The sequence below is a fragment of the Anomaloglossus baeobatrachus genome, chromosome 10, assembly GCF_048569485.1.
Source record: "Anomaloglossus baeobatrachus isolate aAnoBae1 chromosome 10, aAnoBae1.hap1, whole genome shotgun sequence".
Lineage (NCBI taxonomy): Eukaryota > Metazoa > Chordata > Amphibia > Anura > Aromobatidae > Anomaloglossus > Anomaloglossus baeobatrachus.
In genome coordinates this window covers 133751968-133773477 of record NC_134362.1, presented here as the reverse complement: position 1 = coordinate 133773477, position 21510 = coordinate 133751968, and the positions used below count along the sequence as shown (strand labels likewise).

Here is a 21510-nt window from a genome sequence, read left to right as displayed (position 1 = left end):
CACCATTCTCATGGCCCCAAGATAAGCTGCTAAGTTATTCACCACACGATCTCCGCGCTCCCACAACGGCGTGGACCACTTCAGCGCTCTCCCTGTGAGCAGGGACTGGACGAAGGCTACCTTCGCCTTCTCGGTAGCGTAAAGAGTCGCGGACAGCTCTAAGTAGGTGGTAACCTGGTTTATAAAACCACGGCACTCAGAGCTGTTGCCGCTAAAGCGCTCTGGAAGCGCAAGGCGAGGAGACCTTCCGCCCAATAGCACAGCCTGGGTAGCCGCCTGGGTGGCGACTGTCGTCAGAGTAGTCTTATCGGAGGAAGACTGCTCCACTGCTGCCAATCGTGACTCCAACTGCTGCACATAACGCAACTGCTGCTGCTCTTCAGCCATAGCCAGACCTTTGGCGCGACCGTAATGTTACGAGGGGGACCCGGGGAAGCGTGCCAAGATGGGAAATGGACTGCTTCCGCCGGTCAAGGTCCACTGTGCGGTGTAAGGGACCGCCGCTATGGTGGGTGAAGAGTGAGCGGGTTGCTGCTAGCGATCGTCTGGAATGTCACAGACGATCTATGTACACCGATCTGCCCTAACCCATGAGGGTTGTATGGCATAGATCTCACGGCTCGGTGTACCTGTTGCACGGGGAAGCACAGAGGTGCCCACGCACGTGTGCCAGTGGAAGTCACGAGAATATGGCACGAGGGTAGCACAGAGGTGCCCACGCACGTGTGCTTTCAATAACCAGGTGAGTCCAATGGAGACTTGAGGAGCTCTCCTGGGACAGGAACACGGCCTGTTGACGGGGGTACTGCCGGAGCAGCAAGGCAGGAACACGGCCTGCAAACGAGGTACTGCCGGAGCAGCAAGGGCCAAGCCCACAAGAGAAAGTAATGCCTCAGCAGTGGCGTGGCAGCACGCTAACAGACATCCAAACATAGAAGGACGGTCGCGCGCCGCCATGATGGCAGGGGGAGCTTTTAAGGAGGTGCAGCTCCACCCGAGGGCGGGCGTGAGGCGGAGATGACGGACTTGACCCAATCAGGGTCCACGACGTCCCAGCCTGGCCAGTCAGGATTCACCACGTCACCAGCCTTGTCATCAAGCCGTGTGACGTCAGTGAGCGAATCAGGACCCACCACGCATTGCACATGCTCACCCTCCTGCCTCTGGGAAATAGAGGCGGGATCCTCGGTCTCACAATGTGCAGAGATAATGGGAATCTCACTGCTTCCCTGAGCAGTAAACCTCTGCACATTGCGCAGCCTCGCAGACCTTCGGGGCCGCTGAGCAGGAGAGTCTGCGGCAGGCCAGGAATGGGAGACCGCTTCACTCCTTGTAACAGGAGAACCACTAGGTGTCACCCTTCTGCTGCCTCTCTGAGAAGGTATCTCCTGCGCACTGCGCAGTCTGGCAGACCTTCGGCGCTGCTGAGGAGGAGTGCTCGTGGCAGGCAAGGAATGGGAGACTGCCTCAGTCCTTGCCTCAGGAGAGCCACGAGATGTAACACCCCCCCCCCCGGGATATAGTAATACTGCTTTTTTACCAGTTTTAGTTAAGGGGTAGTCTGTCTCCCTCTCTGGGACCTTTTTCTCTCTCTGTCTCATCTAATTGGATTTCAACTATGTATGTCTAACTACTAACTGTCATCACATGTGATTTTTGATATTTGCACTTTTTGTAATAATAAAAACTGTACTTTTTCACAACTGTGGTACAGTAGTTTTACTTAAAAAAACATGATAAATACCCCTTCTTGTTCACAAGTTTTTGTATGTATTCTATGGGGTCCATGTATATTACAACAAATATGAGGTCCGCTCTACTTGGTCTCTGTTTTTCTAATATTGTTTTCCTGTGTCTTTTCACAGAGATACGACCGGGTGTCAATATGGATCAGCTGTCACGCGAAAAGGCATGGCAGGATAAACTTAATCAATTATGTGAGACAGAGGAGGTTGGAGCCTCTGACCCGAAGTCTATGGAGGCCGATGCCTTGACGAGTAGCATGAGATTGCTTTTTAATAAAAAAATACGATTGTGGTGGAACCGGTCATTTATGCAAAAATATTTGGAGAAGGATTTAATCCCCAGGGGGTTGAGGATCCAAGTATTTCTTTAACGTCACCAGTGAGGCTTTTAAGCAACAATGGGAGGCGGCAGCCACTGGTTGTTCTAGGGTGTTCATCCAACTACTCATCCAACAGAATGATGAATCCATCCAGGAGGTGGAAGCGGAGATTGGGCGGTCGCAGGAGAAGCTATCGGGTCTGGTGAATGCTGACTTTTTAAAAAAATTCTATGAATCTATAAATAAGGAATTCTCAAAATGGGAAAAAGATATACTATCTGTCAAGTCCAAGAAGTACCAGAGAGACATTTCTGATTATAAAAACAAGCTGGTATACAGGTGGAAGGTGCAATCTACTAAAAAGAAGAGAAAGCCCACTATCTCTGGCTCTGTTTCCATGTCTTCAATTTCATCATGTGAGGAAGGGTCTTGCACTGGTAATCTCCCTATGGGTCCTATTACTAGGGCAACAACTGCAAGAGCTAAAGGCCAACAGCCACCAAAACGCCCTGGAAATTATCTTTTGACAACAGGGAAAAGAGGCGAAGTAACTCACCAGAAATGGTGAAACACGTAACATGGAGGTAACAAACCTGACCAATGTACGACTCTCCCATGACCAAATTGAAGTCTTGAAACTTGGTTTATCTTTTGTTCCTGACTCTATTTTTGATTTATTTGCAGTAACTAGAGACCTGAACCTCTTCCCGCGAAAACTCAATCTTTGCAGGATTCATACGAGCAAGACTCAAGATACCTCTTCTGTGGATGTGGATCGAGTGGTTCTTCAGGATTTGGAGGATTTGGAGACGGAGGGTGAGAGTGCTGTAACTAACCTTTTTCCTACAGACATTATGCCCAAGTCCACCACTTTCCCCCCCTTGTCGCTCTGCCCACAACTCCAGATTTTCCATGACCTGGTGGTGAGCGATTTACGAACCTTCTCCACCAGGAGGAGTTGTTCCAATCTCCCACATAGACTTAGAGTGGCTCTACGGGAGCTCCAGTCTATGGAGGGAGTTATTTTTAAGCCGGCCGATAAGGGGGCAATGTGGTGGTTTGGTCAAAGGAAGCCTATGTTAAGGAGGCTAATAGACAACTTAGGAATAAGGATTCATACACCACTCTCCCCTCCAACCCCACTAGTAAGTTTTTGATTGAGCTGCGACTGATCTTGGAGAGGGCATTTGACCTAGGCATAATCCCGAGAAAGGTACTGGATGGCCTCCTACCAAGGTCCCCGCTGATACCCACCTTCTACTTACTTGCTAAAATTCACAAACATCCGACCAGTCCACCAGGGCGTCCAATTGTCTCTGGCATTGGAGGGCTAAGCGATATGGCATGCAAATTCATTGATTTCTATCTGCATCCACGTGTGGAGACGCTGCCCTCCTATGTCAGAGATACTTCTGACATCCTAAGGAGACTGGATGGACTATATGTGGAGGGTGGGATTTCGCTGGTGACTTTGGACGTGGAGGCTCTTTATACCAGTATTTACCATCAACACGGCCTGCGGGCCGTTCAATACTTTCTCGGGATGAGCTGTTGGAATCCACCCTTGCGCTCTCTGGTCCTTGAGCTGTTGGAGTTCGTGCTCACGCACAACTTCTTCGCTTTCGATGACCGGTACTACCTCCAACGACGCGGCACTGCGATGGGGGCGGCATGTGCCCCCTCTTATGCCAACCTCTTCCTTGGTTATTGGGAGAGGGAGGTTTTTTGGTCGGGCATTATTGCTAGCTCCCATGTGCATTACTGGCTTCGCTATATCGACGACATTTTTGTCGTTTGGGGGGGTACCGGTCTCGAACTCGAGGATTTTGTGCGTCAGCTGAACTCCAACAGCTACAATATCCACCTCACTTGCCAGCACCATACTCGGACCATCGACTTTCTGGAATTAAGGATTTCAGTGTTGGAAGATGGTGCCGTGGCAACGGACATTTTTAGGAAATCCACGTCTGTGAATTCTCTCCTGCATGCTAGATCTAGTCATCCACCGTCAACCATACAATCAATTCCAGTCAGGTAGTTCTTACGTCTTAGACGGATCTGCTCGACTGATGAACTCTTTGAACAACTGACGGTGGATATGCGGGAGAGATTCGCGGAGCATGGGTATAGCCAGAGGTGTATTAAGGATACCAGAGAGCAAAAGGCACCAACAGAAATAGTCTCTTGTCCCGTGCCTATGTCAGTCGCAGCTCATCATCATCCTCTGGAGCCACTCGATTCATCTCCCCTTACAATAGCCAGTGGCATGACATACAACATATTTTTGTGAAGCATTGGGGGGTTCTCAAGACAGATCCTGTGCTAAGAAAGGTGGTCTCTGATCGCCCACTCATGACTGCCAGACGGGGCAGAAGCCTGAACGATTTACTGGTTCATAGCCACTATATTTCAAAATCAGGTCTGCCCTTTCATACAGGTCGCCCCAAATGGGGTTGCTTCCCCTGTGGCTCTTGCCTTGCCTGCCGCAATATCAGACGGACCACCACTTTTTTGGCGACGAACTCCAGCAGACAGTATGAAATTCGTCACTCACGGGTTAAATGAGAGGCTTTCATTCTCACCCTTCCTATAGCACATAATTTTTTTTTTCTCTCTGTTTTTGATGAGTACTAATTTTTACATCCCCCTGCTTTATTTGCACTGGCTATTTCTGACCTCCTCTTTGGCTTACTTGGTATGGCCATCTCCCAACGGGTTTAGATAAGGGACTTCCCTATATTAGTATTATCTCTACCTGTTTGGGTACATAGAGGTATTCCTCCTTTTTTGTCTCCTTTTATTTTATTTTATTATGACCATTCTATTAGTGTTCCTCCGTATTGATATTTATCTTATGCTGCAAGTCCTGACATCGGTTTTTCCTATGCCTTCATTGTATATATTATTTTTAGCAGTGATTCATATTGATTCATAGTATCATAGTATCATCATAGTATCATAGTATCATAGTTTTTAAGGTTGAAGGGAGACTCTAAGTTCATCTAGTTCAACCCGTAGCCTAACATGTTGATCCAGAGGAAGGCAAAAAAAAACCAATGTGGCAAACAAGTTCCAATGGGGAAAAATTTCCTTCCTGACTCCACATCCGGCAATCAGACTAGTTCCCTGGATCAATACCCTGTCATAAAATCTAATATACATAACTGGTAATATTAAATTTTTCAAGAAAGGCATCCAGGCTCTGCTTAAATGTTAGTAGTGAATCACTCATTACAACATCATGCGGCAGAGAGTTCCATAGTCTCACTGCTCGTACAGTAAGGCTGCTAGAGATAAGGAAACAAAAGGCGCAATAGGGTCTTACCCGGTAATAACCGTTTAGGAAGTAAAAGTAAAAACACTCACCTGATGAGGTTGTGCAAGTCACAACCCCTAGTAAGGCATGTGAGTGTCAGCGTAGTTCCAAGCAGCGGCCCCGTAGTGATCGTGGTAAAAATTTTTATATATGAATACACATATATGAGAAACGGGTTTGTGCCGCGCTAAAGAACACTGTATCCAAGGTATTTACTTAAAAATCTCTTTCTTTATTACAGTTCCAACGCGTTTCAGAGACATAAACCGTCTCCTTCCTCAGGGAAAAAGAGAAAATGTACACACAGTATGCAGACCGGTTGGTTATATAGAAGTCCATTAAAGCCACGTTAATCCCAATGACGTCAATGCTCTCATGGTAACAAGATGACTCATGAGCACGTGAAGACTACAGAGGAAATCTGTTAGTATTTAAAAAGTCCAAGCATCTGAACTTTTTCAACCGTACATAACTGAATAAAAATAGTAATAAAAAATGATGATAAAATAAAAATTTTGTATATATTAAAACTGTTTGGTTTTTTTCCAAAAGCGCATAAATGTGATAATAGATAAATATATTAAATATGTGATAAATTATCACATTTATGCGCTTTTTGAAAAAAACCAAACAGTTTTAATATATACAAAATTTTTATTTTATCATCATTTTTTATTACTATTTTTATTCAGTTATGTACGGTTGAAAAAGTTCAGATGCTTGGACTTTTTAAATACTAACAGATTTCCTCTGTAGTCTTCACGTGCTCATGAGTCATCTTGTTACCATGAGAGCATTGACGTCATTGGGATTAACGTGGCTTTAATGGACTTCTATATAACCAACCGGTCTGCATACTGTGTGTACATTTTCTCTTTTTCCCTGAGGAAGGAGACGGTTTATGTCTCTGAAACGCGTTGGAACTGTAATAAAGAAAGAGATTTTTAAGTAAATACCTTGGATACAGTGTTCTTTAGCGCGGCACAAACCCGTTTCTCATATATGTGTATTCATATATAAAAATTTTTACCATTGCTCGTACAGTAAAGAATCCTCGTCTGTGATTATGATTAAACCTTCTTTCCTCAAGACGTAGCGGATGCCCCCGTGTTCCAGTCGCAGGCCTAGGTGTAAAAAGATCTTTGGAAAGGTCTCTGTACTGTCCCCTCATATATTTATACATTGTGATTAGATCCCCCCTAAGCCTTCGTTTTTCCAGACTAAATAACCCCAAGTTTAATAACCTGTCTTGGTATTGCAGCCCACCCATTCCTCTAATAATCTTGGTGGCTCTTCTCTGCACCCTCTCCAGTTCAGCTATGTCCTTCTTATATATCGGTGACCAGAATTGTACACAGTATTCTAAGTGCGGTCGCACTAGTGACTTGTACAGAGGTAGAACTATATTTTTTTCATGAACACTTATACCTCTTTTTATACATCCCATTATTTTATTAGCCCTGGCAGCAGCTGCCTGACACTGTCCACTAAAGGGAAGTTTACCATCCACCCATACACCCAAGTCTTTCTCTGTGTCTGTTTTACCCAGTGTTCTACAATTAAGTACATAATCATAAATGTTATTTCCTCTACCCAAGTGCATGACCTTACATTTATCTACATTAAACTTCAATTGCCACTTCTCAGCCCAATCCTCCAATTTACATAAATCTCCCTGTAATATAAAATTATCCTCCTCTGTATTGATTACCCTGCAGAGTTTAGTATCATCTGCAAATATTGAAATTCTACTCCGCATGCCCCCAACAAGGTCATTTATAAATATGTTGAAAAGAAGCGGGCCCAATACTGACCCCTGTGGTACCCCACTATGAACTGAGACCCAGTCCGAGTACGTACCATTAATAACCACCCTTTGTTTCCTATCACTGAGCCAGTTTTTAACCCAGTTACACATATTTTCCCCTATCCCCATTATTCTCATTTTATGTACCAACCTTTTGTGTGGCACCGTATCAAAAGCTTTTGAAAAGTCCATATACACAACATCCACTGCATTTCCCTGGTCCAGGCTTGAACTTACCTCTTCATAGAAGCTGATCAAATTAGTTTGACAGGATCGATCCCTCATAAACCCATGTTGATACTCTGTCATAAGGTTATTTTTCTTGAGATACTCCAGTATAGCATCTCTCAAGAAACCCTCAAGGATTTTACCAACCATAGAGGTTAAACTTACCGGCCTATAATTTCCCGGCTCAGTTTTTGTCCCCTTTTTGAATATTGGCACCACATTTGCTATGCGCCAGTCCTGCGGTACCGACCCTGTTATTAAGGAATCTGAGAAGATTAAAAATAATGGTCTATCTATCACAGAACTCAATTCCTGTAGTACTCTGGGGTGTATGCCATCCGGGCCCGGAGATTTGTCAACCTTAGTGATTTCGAGGCGGCGGCGTACTTCCTGCTGGGTTAAGCAGGTAATATTCAAGGGTGAATTTATGGTATCACTGGTCATGTCATCTGCCATGGCATTTTCTTGTATAAAAACCGTAGAAAAAAAGTCATTCAGCAGGTTGGCTTTACCCTCATCCCCTTCCACCATTTCACCAAGACTATTTTTAAGGGGGCCAACATTATCGCTTTTCAGTTTTTTACTGTTTATGTAGTTAGAGAATATTTTAGGATTATTTTTACTTTCTCTCGCAATGAGTCTCTCTGTCTCAAACTTAGCTAACTTAATTTGCTTTTTACATATTTTATTTAATTTTCTATAATTATATAATGCCTCATCACTACCTACCCTCTTTAATTCTTTTAAGGCTTTCTGTTTTTCTTTTATTGCTTCCCTAACAGCTCTATTTAGCCATAGGGGTTTCCTCCTATTTCTAGCATGTTTGTAACCATAGGGTATATTTTCTGCACAAGCCCTATTCAGGATGCTCATAAAAGTCTCCCATTTGCTTTGTGTACTTTTATTACTTAGTACATCATCCCAGTTTATTGCACTAAGATCATCTTTCAACCGTTTAAAATTTGCTTTCCTGAAGTTTAGTGTCCTTGTAGCCCCTCTACTATACATCTTACTAAAGAATACATGAAAACTTATTGTTTTGTGATCACTATTCCCCAAGTAACCCCCAACTTGTATATTTGATATGCGGTCTGGCCTATTGGTTAGTACAAGGTCTAGTAGTGCTCCCCCTCTTGTGGGGTCCTGTACCATTTGTGAAAGGTAATTATCTTTCATTGTTATCAAAAATCTATTTCCTTTGCTGGAACTGCAAGTTTCTGTTCCCCAATTTATATCAGGATAGTTAAAGTCCCCCATAATAATTACCTCTCCGAGACTCGCTGCTTTATCAATTTGCTTTATGAGGAGATTCTCTACCTCTTCCATAATATTCGGCGTCTTATAACACACCCCTATCAGTATTTTATTATTCATTCTCCCCCCCCTTATCTCCACCCATAGGGACTCTACATTCTCAGTACCCTCACATATGTTGTCACGCAGGATGGGTTTTAAGGATGATTTTACATATAGAAACACACCTCCCCCTCGCTTATTTGTACGGTCATTCCTGAATAAGCTATAACCCTGTAAATTAACAGCCCAGTCATAGCTCTCATCCAGCCATGTCTCTGATATCCCCACTATATCATAATTTTCTTCCAACAATATTAATTCTAATTCCTCCACCTTATTTGTGAGGCTTCGGGCATTAGTGTACATGCACGTTACGTATGACTCTGTACCTATATTCCTGCTTACTGTATTGACTGTCCTAACCCTTCCCCCTGTACCACCCCCAATTTCATTACTTGTGCCCTGGTCACTATCTGCACTACATTCCCCTTCTATAAAGTGAATACTCTCGCCCCCCCATTCCTAATTTAAACACTCCTCCAACCTTCTAGCCATTTTCTGCCCCAGCAGAGCTGCACCCTCCCCATTAAGATGCAGCCCATCCCTAGCATAGAATCTGTAGCCAACTGAAAAGTCGGCCCAATTCTCCAGGAACCCAAAACCCTCTTTCCTACACCAATTCCTGAGCCACCTGTTAACCTCCCTGATCTTTTTGCCTCTCTGGTGTGGCTCGTGGCACAGGTAGTATTTCCGAAAATACCACCTTTGAGGTCCATGCTTTAAGCTTACAACCTAATTCCCTGAAATCATCTTTAAGGACCTTCCACCTACCTCTAACTTTGTCATTTGTGCCAATGTGTACAATGACCGCTGGGTCCTCCCCAGCCCCTCCCAGTAATCTGTCAACCCGATCAGCGATGTGCCGAACTCGAGCGCCAGGAAGACAACACACTGTTCGGCGATCCCTGTCTTTGTGACAGATTGCCCTATCTGTCCCCCTAATAATTGAGTCCCCCACTACCAGTACCTGTCTTGCCTGCCCTGCACTCCTATTCCCCCCCTTACTGGAGCAGACACTCCTCTGGCATTCAGAGGTCATGCCTTGCTGCAGCAATGCTACCCCTGTAATGACATCCCCCTCATCTGCCAAGTTTGCAAACCTATTGGGGTGTGTCAGTTCAGGACTAGCCTTCCTAGCACTTTTCCCTTTACCCCCCTTTCTAACTGTCACCCAGCTACCTACCTCACCGTCCTGCCGCTCCCTACTACGATCCTCCCCCACATCTGACCCAGCAAGCTGCTGCTCAGTGAGCAGCACACTCCTTTCCATATTGCTAATGCATCTCAGAGTTGCCAGCTGCTCATTTAGATCCAGTATCTGGGCTTCCAAATGTGCAACTTGCGCACATCTCGAACAACAGTATGCACCCTCGAACAGCTTTTCATGGACTGCATACATGAGACAAGATGTACACTGGATCGCATTAGCAATAGTGGAGCACATTTTCTAATGGGGATAGCACTAAACAAATGTTAAGTAATTAAACAACTAAATACAAACAATTCTACTCACACTTACTTTTGCTCACACTTTGCTCACTCACGCTCACAATGAAGAAGAAGACAGGCTTTCAGAAGTCTTCCTTCCGGCTGTAACGGCCAAAACCCGGTTCTCCTTGAGCTCGCGGTGACTCTTCACTTATCCCAGAAGGCACTGGGAATATGCAAATTATCCTCGCAAGACTCCTTCCCTGGCTTTCAGAAGTCTTCCTTCCGGCTGTAACGGCCAAAACCCGGTTCTCCTTGAGCTCGCGGTGACTCTTCACTTATCCCAGAAGGCACTGGGAATATGCAAATTATCCTCGCAAGACTCCTTCCCTGGCTTTCAGAAGTCTTCCTTTCGGCTGTAACAGCCAAAACCCGGTTCTCCTTGAGCTCGCGGTGACTCTTCACTTATCCCAGAAGGCACTGGGAATATGCAAATTATCCTCACAAGACTCCTTCCCTGGCTTTCAGAAGTCTTCCTTTCGGCTGTAACAGCCAAAACCCGGTTCTCCTTGAGCTCGCGGTGACTCTTCACTTATCCCAGAAGGCACTGGGAATATGCAAATTATCCTCGCAAGACTCCTTCCCTGGCTTTCTTATCTTTGTATCTTTTTTTCTTTAGTCTTTTTTCATTTCTTTGCCTGCGGTGGAGTATATACCATCTGTATGAGGGATGGACAACGTGGACCGGATATCCAGAAGTCCTGGAGGATTTGTAGTAACCTCTGTGTTCACTGTGAACTTTACTAGTGACTGCATTGAGCACAATTTCTAATCTGTGTTATCAATGGCCAGACACCACTGGTGCCACCTTGTGGATGTCTTATGGTATTAGTGTGGCTGTCTGACTAAGATTGCTATGGTGACATGAACTATGCTCCCTGCCCTTACTTTCGCCAGGACTTAAGATGAGTGCTGTGGCTCTGTGCTATTTTGGATTGTTTACTATAATTACAAGGAGCTCTATATTTAATTATGTATCTTTGCCGGCCTGCCAAAGAACCAGACACCACTGATAGTAACTATGTGCAATTCTATATAAAATTACTGTGATTACATGAATTGTGCTTGTTGCCCATACTGCTGCCAGGACTTAAGATGGAGACCGCTGTTCAGCGCTGTCTCAGACTCCTGAGCATGCTCACTTCGATCCGGCCTCGGTGCTATGGCTTCTGGGTATGACGTCACCAGGAGGCTTTCCTGGAACCCGGAAGCCATATCGAGTGCCGGCTATCGGAGGGATACGCTCGCTCAGCTGAGTCCAGACACAGCGGTGATTATCACAGTGAGTCCCCACCCCTTGCCTCTATTTATACACCGCCGGCACACTGCTGGCCACGGTTTCCTGTTGAAGCACATGCGAAACACGTGTCAGGAACGGGTCCACATGTGGGGCTGACAGACTCCCTTTCTGGGTGCTATACATACCACAGGTAGGTCCTTCAGGTGCCAATTTACCCACCACTGTATGACTTTTTTTTTTTTTTTTTTTCTCTGAGATTATTCTCAGGCCCTGAGTACTCAGGCCCTGATTTGGACCTTATCCTGTTGGTTACTGTTTAATGTATGGACATTCCATCACTCCACTAGCCCAGGGGGTATACTATTGATATCTTTTGGTTACTTATATACCCCCCCCCCCCGGGATATAGTAATACTGCTTTTTTACCAGTTTTAGTTAAGGGGTAGTCTGTCTCCTTCTCTGGGACCTTTTTCTCTCTCTGTCTCATCTAATTGGATTTCAACTATGTATGTCTAACTACTAACTGTCATCACATGTGATTTTTGATATTTGCACTTTTTGCAATAATAAAAACTGTACTTTTTCACAACTGTGGTACGGTAGTTTTACTTAAAAAAACATGATACAGTTAGGTCCAGAAATATTTGGACAGTGACACAAGTTTTGTTATTTTAGCTGTTTACAAAAACATGTTCAGAAATACAATTATATATATAATATGGGCTGAAAGTGCACACTCCCAGCTGCAATATGAGAGTTTTCACATCCAAATCGGAGAAAGGGTTTAGGAATCATAGCTCTGTAATGCATAGCCTCCTCTTTTTAAAGGGACCAAAAGTAATTGGACAAGGGACTCTAAGGGCTGCAATTAACTCTGAAGGCGTCTCCCTCGTTAACCTGTAATCAATGAAGTAGTTAAAAGGTCTGGGGTTGATTACAGGTGTGTGATTTTGCATTTGGAAGCTGTTGCTGTGATCAGACAACATGCGTTCTACGGAACTCTCAATTGAGGTGAAGAAGAACATCCTGAGGCTGAAAAAAAAGAAAAAATCCATCAGAGAGATAGCAGACATGCTTGGAGTAGCAAAATCAAGAGTCGGGTACATTTTGAGAAAAAAGGAATTGACTGGTGAGCTTGGGAACTCAAAAAGGCCTGGGCGTCCATGGATCACAACAGTGGTGGATGATCGCCGCATACTTTCTTTGGTGAAGAAGAACCCGTTCACAACATCAACTGAAGTCCAGAACACTCTCAGTGAAGTAGGTGTATCTGTCTCTAAGTCAACAGTAAAGAGAAGACTCCATGAAAGTAAATACAAAGGGTTCACATCTAGATGCAAACCATTCATCAATTCCAAAAATAGACAGGCCAGAGTTAAATTTGCTGAAAAACACCTCATGAAGCCAGCTCAGTTCTGGAAAAGTATTCTATGGACAGATGAGACAAAGATCAACCTGTACCAGAATGATCGGAAGAAAACATTTGAAGAAGAAAGGGAACGGCACATGATCCAAGGCACACCACATCCTCTGTAAAACATGGTGGAGGCAACGTGATGGCATGGAAATGCATGGCTTTCAATGGCACTGGGTCACTTGTGTTTATTGATGACATAACAGCAGACAAGAGTAGCCGGATGAATTCTGAAGTGTACTGGAATATACTTTCAGCCCGGATTCAGCCAAATGCCGCAAAGTTGATCGGACGGCGCTTCATAGTACAGATGGACAATGACCCCAAGCAAACAGCCAAAGCTACCCAGGAGTTCATGAGTGCAAAAAAGTGGAACATTCTGCAATGGCCAAGTCAATCACCAAATCTTAACCCAATTGAGCATGCATTTCACTTGCTCAAATCCAGACTTAAGACGGAAAGACCCACAAACAAGCAAGACCTGAAGGCTGCGGCTGTAAAGGCCTGGCAAAGCATTAAGAAGGAGGAAACCCAGCGTTTGGTGATGTCCATGGGTTCCAGACTTAAGGCAGTGATTGCCTCCAAAGGATTCGCAACAAAATATTGAAAATAAAAATATTTTGTTTGGGTTTGGTTTATTTGTCTAATTACTTTTGACCTCCTAAAATGTGGAGTGTTTGTAAAGAAATGTGTACAATTCCTACAATTTCTATCAGATATTTTTGTTCAAACCTTCAAATTAAACGTTACAATCTGCACTTGAATTCTGTTGTAGAGGTTTCATTTCAAATCCAATGTGGTGGCATGCAGAGCCCAACTCGCGAAAATTGTGTCACTGTCCAAATATTTCTGGACCTAACTGTAAATACCCCTTCTTGTTCACAAGTTTATGCATGTGTTCTATGGGGTCCATGTATATTACAACAAATATGAGGTCCGCTCTACTTGGTCTCTGTTTTTCTAATATTTTTTTCCTGTGTCTTTTCACAGAGATACGACCGGGTGTCAATATGGATCAGCTGTCACGCGAAAAGGCATGGCAGGATAAATTTAATCAATTATTTGAGACAGAGGAGGTTGTGGCCTCTGATCCGAAGTCTATGGAGGCCGATGCCTTGACGAGTAGCATGAGATTGCTTTTTAATAAAAAAATACGATTGTGGTGGAACCGGTCATTTATGCAAAAATATTTGGAGAAGGATTTAATCCCCAGGGGGTTGAGGATCCAAGTATTTCCCTCTTTTAACGTCACCAGTGAGGCTTTTAAGCAACAATGGGAGGCGGCAGCCACTGGTTGTTCTAGGGTGTTCATGCAACTACTCATCCAACAGAATGATGAATCCATCCAGGAGGTGGAAGCGGAGATTGGGCGGCCGCAGGAGAAGCTATCGGGTCTGGTGAATGCTGACTTTTTAAAAAAATTCTATGAATCTATAAATAAGGAATTCTCAAAATGTGAAAAAGATGTACTATCTGTCAAGTCCAAGAAGTACCAGAGAGACGTTTCTGATTATAAAAAAAAGCTGGTATACAGGTGGAAGGGGCAATCTACTAAAAAGAAGAGAAAGCCCACTATGTCTGGCTCTATTTCCATGTCTTCAATTTCATCATGTAAGGAAGGGTCTTGTACTGGTAATCTCCCTATGGGTCCTATTACTAGGGCAACAACTGCAAGAGCTAAAGGCCAACAGCCACCAAAACGCCCCGGAAATTATCTTTTGACAACAGGGAAAAGAGGCGAAGAACTCACCAGAAATGGTGAAACACGTAACATGGAGGTAACAAACCTGACCAATATATGACTCTCCCATGACCAAATTGAAGTCTTGAAACTTGGTTTTTCTTTTGTTCCTGACTCTATTTTTGATTTATTTGCAGTAACTAGAGACCTGAACCTCTTCCTGCGAAAACTCAATCTCCGCAGGATTCATACGAGCAAGACTCAAGATACCTCTTCTGTGGATGTGGATCGAGTGTTTCTTCAGGATTTGGAGGATTTGGAGACGGAGGGTGAGAGTGCTGTAACTAACCTTTTTCCTACAGACATTATGCCCAAGTCCACCACTTTCCCCCCCTTGTCGCTCTGCCCACAACTCCAGATTTTCCATGACCTGGTGGTGAGCGATTTACGAACCCTCTCCACCAGGAGGAGTTGTTCCAATCTCCCACATAGACTTAGAGTGGCTCTACGGGATCTCCCGTCTATGAAGGGAGTTATTTTTAAGCCGGCCGATAAAGGGGGGCAATGTGGTGGTTTGGTCAAAGGAAGCCTATGTTAAGGAGGCTAATAGACAACTTAGGAATAAGGATTCATACACCACTCTCCCCTCCAACCCCACTAGTAAGTTTTTGATTGAGCTGCGACTGATCTTGGAGAGGGCATTTGACCTAGGCATAATCCCAAGAAAGGTACTGGATGGCCTCCTACCAAGGTCCCCACTGATACCCACCTTCTACTTACTTGCTAAAATTCACAAACATCCGACCAGTCCACCAGGGCGTCCAATTGTCTCTGGCATTGGAGGGCTAAGCAATATGGCATTCAAATTCATTGATTTCTATCTGCATCCACTTGTGGAGATGCTGCCCTCCTATGTCAGAGATACTTCTGACGTCCTAAGGAGACTGGATGGACTATATGTGGAGGGTGGGATTTCGCTGGTGACTTTGGACATGGAGGCTCTTTATACCAGTATTTACCATCAACACGGCCTGCGGGCCATTCAATATTTTCTCGGGATGAGCTGTTGGAATCCACCCTTGCGCTCTCTGGTCCTTGAGCTGTTGGAGTTCGTGCTCACGCACAACTTCTTCGTTTTCGATGACCGGTACTACCTCCAGCGATGCGGCACTGTGATGGGGGCGGCATGTGCCCCCTCTTATGCCAACCTCTTCCTTGGTTATTGGGAGAGGGAGGTTTTTTGGTCGGGCATTATTGCTAGCTCCCATGCGCATTACTGGCTTCGCTATATCGACGACATTTTTGTCGTTTGGGGGAGTACCGGTCTCGAACTCGAGGATTTTGTGCGTCAGCTGAACTCCAACAGCTACAATATCCACCTCACTTGCCAGCACCATACTCGGACCATCGACTTCCTGGAATTAAGGATTTTGGTGTTGGAAGATGGTGCGGTGGCAACGGACACTTTTAGGAAATCCACGTCTGTGAATTCTCTCCTGCATGCTAGATCTAGTCATCCACCGTCAGCCATACAATCAATTCCAGTCGGGTAGTTCCTACGTCTTAGACGGATCTGCTCGACTGATGAACTCTTTGAACAACAGGTGGTGGATATGCGGGAGAGATTCGCGGAGCATGGGTATAGCCAGAGGTGGATTAAGAAAGGATACCAGAGAGCAAAAGGCACCAACAGAAATAGTCTCTTGTCCCGTGCCTATGTCAGTCGCAGCTCATCATCATCCTCTGGAGCCACTCGATTCATCTCCCCTTACAATAGCCAGTGGCATGACATACAACATATTTTTGTGAAGCATTGGGGGGTTCTCAAGACAGATCCTGTGCTAAGAAAGGTGGTCTCTGTTCGCCCACTCATGACTGCCAGACGGGGCAGAAGCCTGAACGATTTACTGGTTCATAGCCACTATATTTCAAAATCAGGTCTGCCCTTTCATACAGGTCGCCCCAAATGGGGTTGCTTCCCCTGTGGCTCTTGCCTTGCCTGCCGCAATATCAGACAGACCACCACTTTTTTGGCGGCGAACTCCAGCAGACAGTATGAGATTCGTCACTACATTACGTGCAGTACTGCTGGAGTCGTGTATCATGCCACATGTGGGTGTGGACTGATATACATCGGACTAACCTCACGTGAACTCCGTAGGAGAACGCATGAACATGTACGTGATATTGCGGTGGCAGCTGAAGTGGAGTCTATGGAGTCCCTGAAGATATTCCCACGCCACTTCAAGCTCAAGCATAATTGCGATCCATCAAGCTTAGTGGTTTGTGGAATTGACAAGATACATATGGGCATACGTGGGGGCGACCTTATGAAGCGACTGTCACAACGAGAAATCCCAGTGGATTTTTCGGCTTGGGACAGTTGCCCCTCACGGGTTAAATGAGAGGCTTTCATTCTCACCCTTCCTATAGCACATAATTTTTTTTTTCTCTCTGTTTTTGATGAGTACTAATTTTTACATCCCCCTGCTTTATTTGCACTGGCTATTTCTGACCTCCTCTTTGGCTTACTTGGTATGGCCATCTCCCAATGGGTTTAGATAAGGGACTTCCCTATATTAGTATTATCTCTACCTGTTTGGGTACATAGAGGTATTCCTCCTTTTTTGTCTCCTTTTATTTTATTTTATTATGACCAATCTATTAGTGTTCCTCCGTATTGATATTTATCTTATGCTGCAAGTCCTGACATCGGTTTTTCCTATGCCTTCATTGTATATATTATTTTTAGCAGTGATCCATATTGATTCTTATCTTTGTATCTTTTTTTCTTTAGTCTTGTTTCATTTCTTTGCCTGCGGTGGAGCATATACCATCTGTATGAGGGATGGACAATGTGGACCGGATATCCAGAAGTCCTGGAGGATTTGTAGTAACCTCTGTGTTCACTGTGAACTTTACTAGTGACTGCATTGAGCACAATTTCTAATCTGTGTTATCAATGGCCAGACACCACTGGTGCCACCTTGTGGATGTCTTATGGTATTAGTGTGGCTGTCTGACTAAGATTGCTATGGTGACATGAACTATGCTCCCTGCCCTTACTTTCGCCAGGACTTAAGATGAGTGCTGTGGCTCTGTGCTATTTTGGATTGTTTACTATAATTACAAGGAGCTCTATATTTAATTATGTATCTTTGCCTGCCTACCAAAGTACCAGACACCACTGATACTATGTGCAATTCTATACCGCTGTTCAGTGCTGTCACAGACTCCTGAGCATGCTCACTTCGATCCGGCCTCGGTGCTATGGCTTCTGGGTATGACGTCACCAGGAGGCTTTCCTGGAACCCAGAAGCCATATCGAGTGCCGGCTATCGGAGGGATATGCTCGCTCAGCTGAGTCCAGACACAGCGGTGATTATCACAGTGAGTCCCCACCCCTTGCCTCTATTTATACACCGCCGGCACACTGCTGGCCATGGTCTCCCGTTGAAGCACATGGGAAACATGTGTCGGGACCGGGTCCACATGTGAGGCTGACAGACTCCCTTTCTGGGTGCTATATATACCACAGGTAGGTCCTTGAGGTGCCAATTTACCCACCACTGTATGACTTTTTTTTTCTCTGAGATTATTCTGGTGGTGTTACATACTGGTGTACTCAGGCCCTGATTTGGACCTTATCCTGTTGGTTACCGTTTAATGTATGGACATTCCATCACTCCACTAGCCCAGGGGGTATACTATTGATATCTTTTGGTTACTTATATGCCCCCCCCCCCGGGATATAGTAATACTACTTTCTTACCAATTTTAGTTAAGGGGTAGTCTGTCTCCCTCCCTGGGACATTTTTCTCTCTCTGTCTCATCTAATTGGATTTTAACTATGTATGTCTAACTACTAACTGTCATCACATGTGATTTTTGATATTTGCACTTTTTGTAATAATAAAAACTGTACTTTTTCACAACTGTGGTACAGTAGTTTTACTTAAAAAAACATGATAAATACCCCTTCTTGTTCACAAGTTTTTGTATGTATTCTATGGGGTCCATGTATATTACGACAAATATGAGGTCCGCTCTACTTGGTCTCTGTTTTTCTAGTATTGTAAATTAGTTTAACAATTCTGGAAATCACCAAACCTTTAAGCTATGTGCATACGTTGCGTTCTATTCCGCAGCGTGTAAGTCACTGCATGTGCGTCTCAGAACGCAGCCGAAAAGCTGCGTTCTGAGACGCATTGTTACTGCAGAATTCCTGCTGAATTCATGCGTTTTGGATGCTTCCAGAATGCACATTTTTACAGTGCGGTCCCACTTGGGCTCTGCAGCATCCCCATAGACTTGCAGCAGAGCCGAGTGGGACCGCACTGTCAAAAAGAGCATGGCTGGCTGCGTGACAGAGCCGCCTGATCAGAATGAACTCAGATGAACTTCACCCGACTTTATTGTGATCGCGCAGCTCTGTGCGTGTGCAGCGGCTTGATTTGCGGTCACACGCGCGACTCACTTCAGTTGTTGCATGAAACTCACAGGAGCGGCGGTGTTCTACTGCCGCTCCTGTCAGCTTCTGATGTAGCAGAGCTGAAAGCATCGTGGGACCTTGCGTGGATTATGTCGGACCTGGAGGTGTTTTTGAGGGGTTAATAAAGTGGTGAAAGAGGGTTTTTTTTTTGTCTTTCATTACAAATTAAAGGATTTTTTGATGTGTGTGTTTATTTTCTTTAACTTACAGGTTAATCATGGAAGGTATCTCGGGGAGACGCCTGCCATGATTAACCTAGGACTTAGAGGCAGCTATGAGCTGCTACCATTATCTCCTTATTACCCCGTTTGCCACCGCACCAGGTCAATTCGGGATGTGTTTGGTAGAGTCCCGGGACTGTCGCATCTAATTGATGCGGCAATTCCGGGCGGCTGCTGGCTGATATTGTTAGGTTGAAGGGCTCCCCATAACGTGGAGCTCCCTATCCTGAGAATACCAGCCTTCAGCCGTGTGGCTTTACCCTGGCTGGTATCCAAATTGGGGGGCGGGGACCGCATGTCGTTTTATTTTAATTATTTTTTTTTTTTTACTGCTCGTTATAGAAACGACCACCGGGGGCTGTGATTGGTTGCAGTGAGACAGCTGTCACTCAGCGTGGGGGCGTGTCTGACTGCAATCAATCATAGGCGCTGGTGGGTGGGGGAAGCAGGGAATACGAGATGGATTAATTAGCGACTGGCATTTTCAAAAGTGGAGAAACCTCCACAGTGTGAATGCCGTGCAGTGCCGCGCTGGTGATCGGGGATCTGTAAGTATTAGAGAGGGGGTGGGAGGGAGAGACCGACATGGACAGAGGGAGAGATAGAGACAGAGAGAGAGAGAGAAAGAGACCGACACAGAGAGAGAGACCGAAAGATCTGCCTTTGTTATGTCAAAAAAACATGCTGATCGCAACAATAATGCAGTGCAAAGGCACTGCTTAACATTTTGGCAGCGTTTTTCTACAACTCATTGATTTCAATGGGTGTAGAATGCTGCCAAAACGGACAAAAAATTGACATGCTGCTTTTCTAAAAGCAGAGATTTTGTCAAATTTTTGACAATCAAAACGCTGCGTTTCAAAAAGCATTGTGCGCATAGATTTTGCATGATTCTCATAGACTTTGGAGGGGAAGCAGAACGCATGCATTTTGACAATGTGACGCTGCTACTCAAAACACTGCAGAAATGCACAAAAAACCCGCAACGTGCGCACATAGCCTTAGACATTTAATTTGTGTTCACCTAAACTGTTTGTAGATCCAGGAAACTAGTCTGAGTGCCAAATGTGGATTTGGGAAAGAATTGTTCCCCTAATATGGGGCAATTAGCATCTGCCCCACAGGGTTTTTCATCTAGGTCAACATGTGAGGTTATAGCTTGAACTTGATGGAAACGATAGTCTCTCATCTTTAAAACTATGAAATTTTAAAAGGTACATATAGGACAAATTTTAAGTTGGTCTTTTATAGAAATATATTTTTTTAGCATTTTGAACATTTTTTTTACATTAGGAATAATGTATATTTAATAATCACCCACTTTTTCCACTTTTCTAAAAACTCTCAAGAAATTTTCCCTCAAAACGCCTTTAATTTCGTTATCTTGCCATCCACGTCTCAGCAGTTCTATTATCAGCAGTGGATATTTGGATACATCCTCCAGACCATCAGGGAACCTATGAATAAAAAATATTTAGTCATTGAAACTAAAATTATTAGTTGCTACAATATGTCTTAGATATTTACTTGAAATATAGTCTTTTTTTAGACATATGCACTAATGTTTATATGAGAGACCCAGCTTTAACAACCATAATGGGATTGGGTGCAGTAATGGAATGGGGCAATTTAATTGTTTCATTTATTCTATCTTTAATGGCCGCTTTACACGCGTCGATTTATCTGGCGATATGTCGTCGGGGTCACGGATTCCGTGACGCACATCCGGCATTGTTTGCGACGGGCGACTCTGAACGATCGCAAATAGGATGAAAATCGTGGATCGTTGACACGTCGTTTATTTTTAAAAAAATGTTCGTTTTGGGGAAGCAGCAGACATATTGCGCCGTTTGACACCCTGCCAACATCGAACAACATTCAAATGACCGCCTGGGTCCAACAATATATCGTTGATCGCTGATGCGTCGATTTTGAGATCGTAATGTGTGACAGCAAATAAACGACCTATAAGCGATACCGGCAAATCGTAAATACGATCTGGGCGTGTCACGTCTCAAAATTAACTAGTTATTTTAAGACATACATACTACTCAGACACTATTTATTAATTCTATGAAACCCTGAATCAATAGTATATGTTCATTCATCTTACTGAGTTTGTTTCCTGATACTGTAAGGTCTTATCATTTGCTCTAAGTGTGCCGCCCCCGCGACAGCAGACGGGCTGCTAGGACCCGGATC

The 21510-nt window shown here is 44.4% G+C and overlaps 1 protein-coding gene across 4 annotated transcripts in view; it reads right to left on the bottom strand.

Annotated features, from left to right (window-relative positions):
• The window catches only part of LOC142254541 (dipeptidase 2-like), a 939193-nt gene that overhangs the window by 39674 nt on the left and 878009 nt on the right, over positions 1 to 21510 (bottom strand). For all 4 annotated transcript variants that reach the window (XM_075325647.1, XM_075325645.1, XM_075325648.1 and 1 more), the window contains exon 10: positions 20630 to 20765. In XM_075325647.1, coding sequence (XP_075181762.1) covers positions 20630 to 20765 — 136 coding nt within the window. The remainder of the gene's footprint in view (positions 1 to 20629; positions 20766 to 21510) is intronic.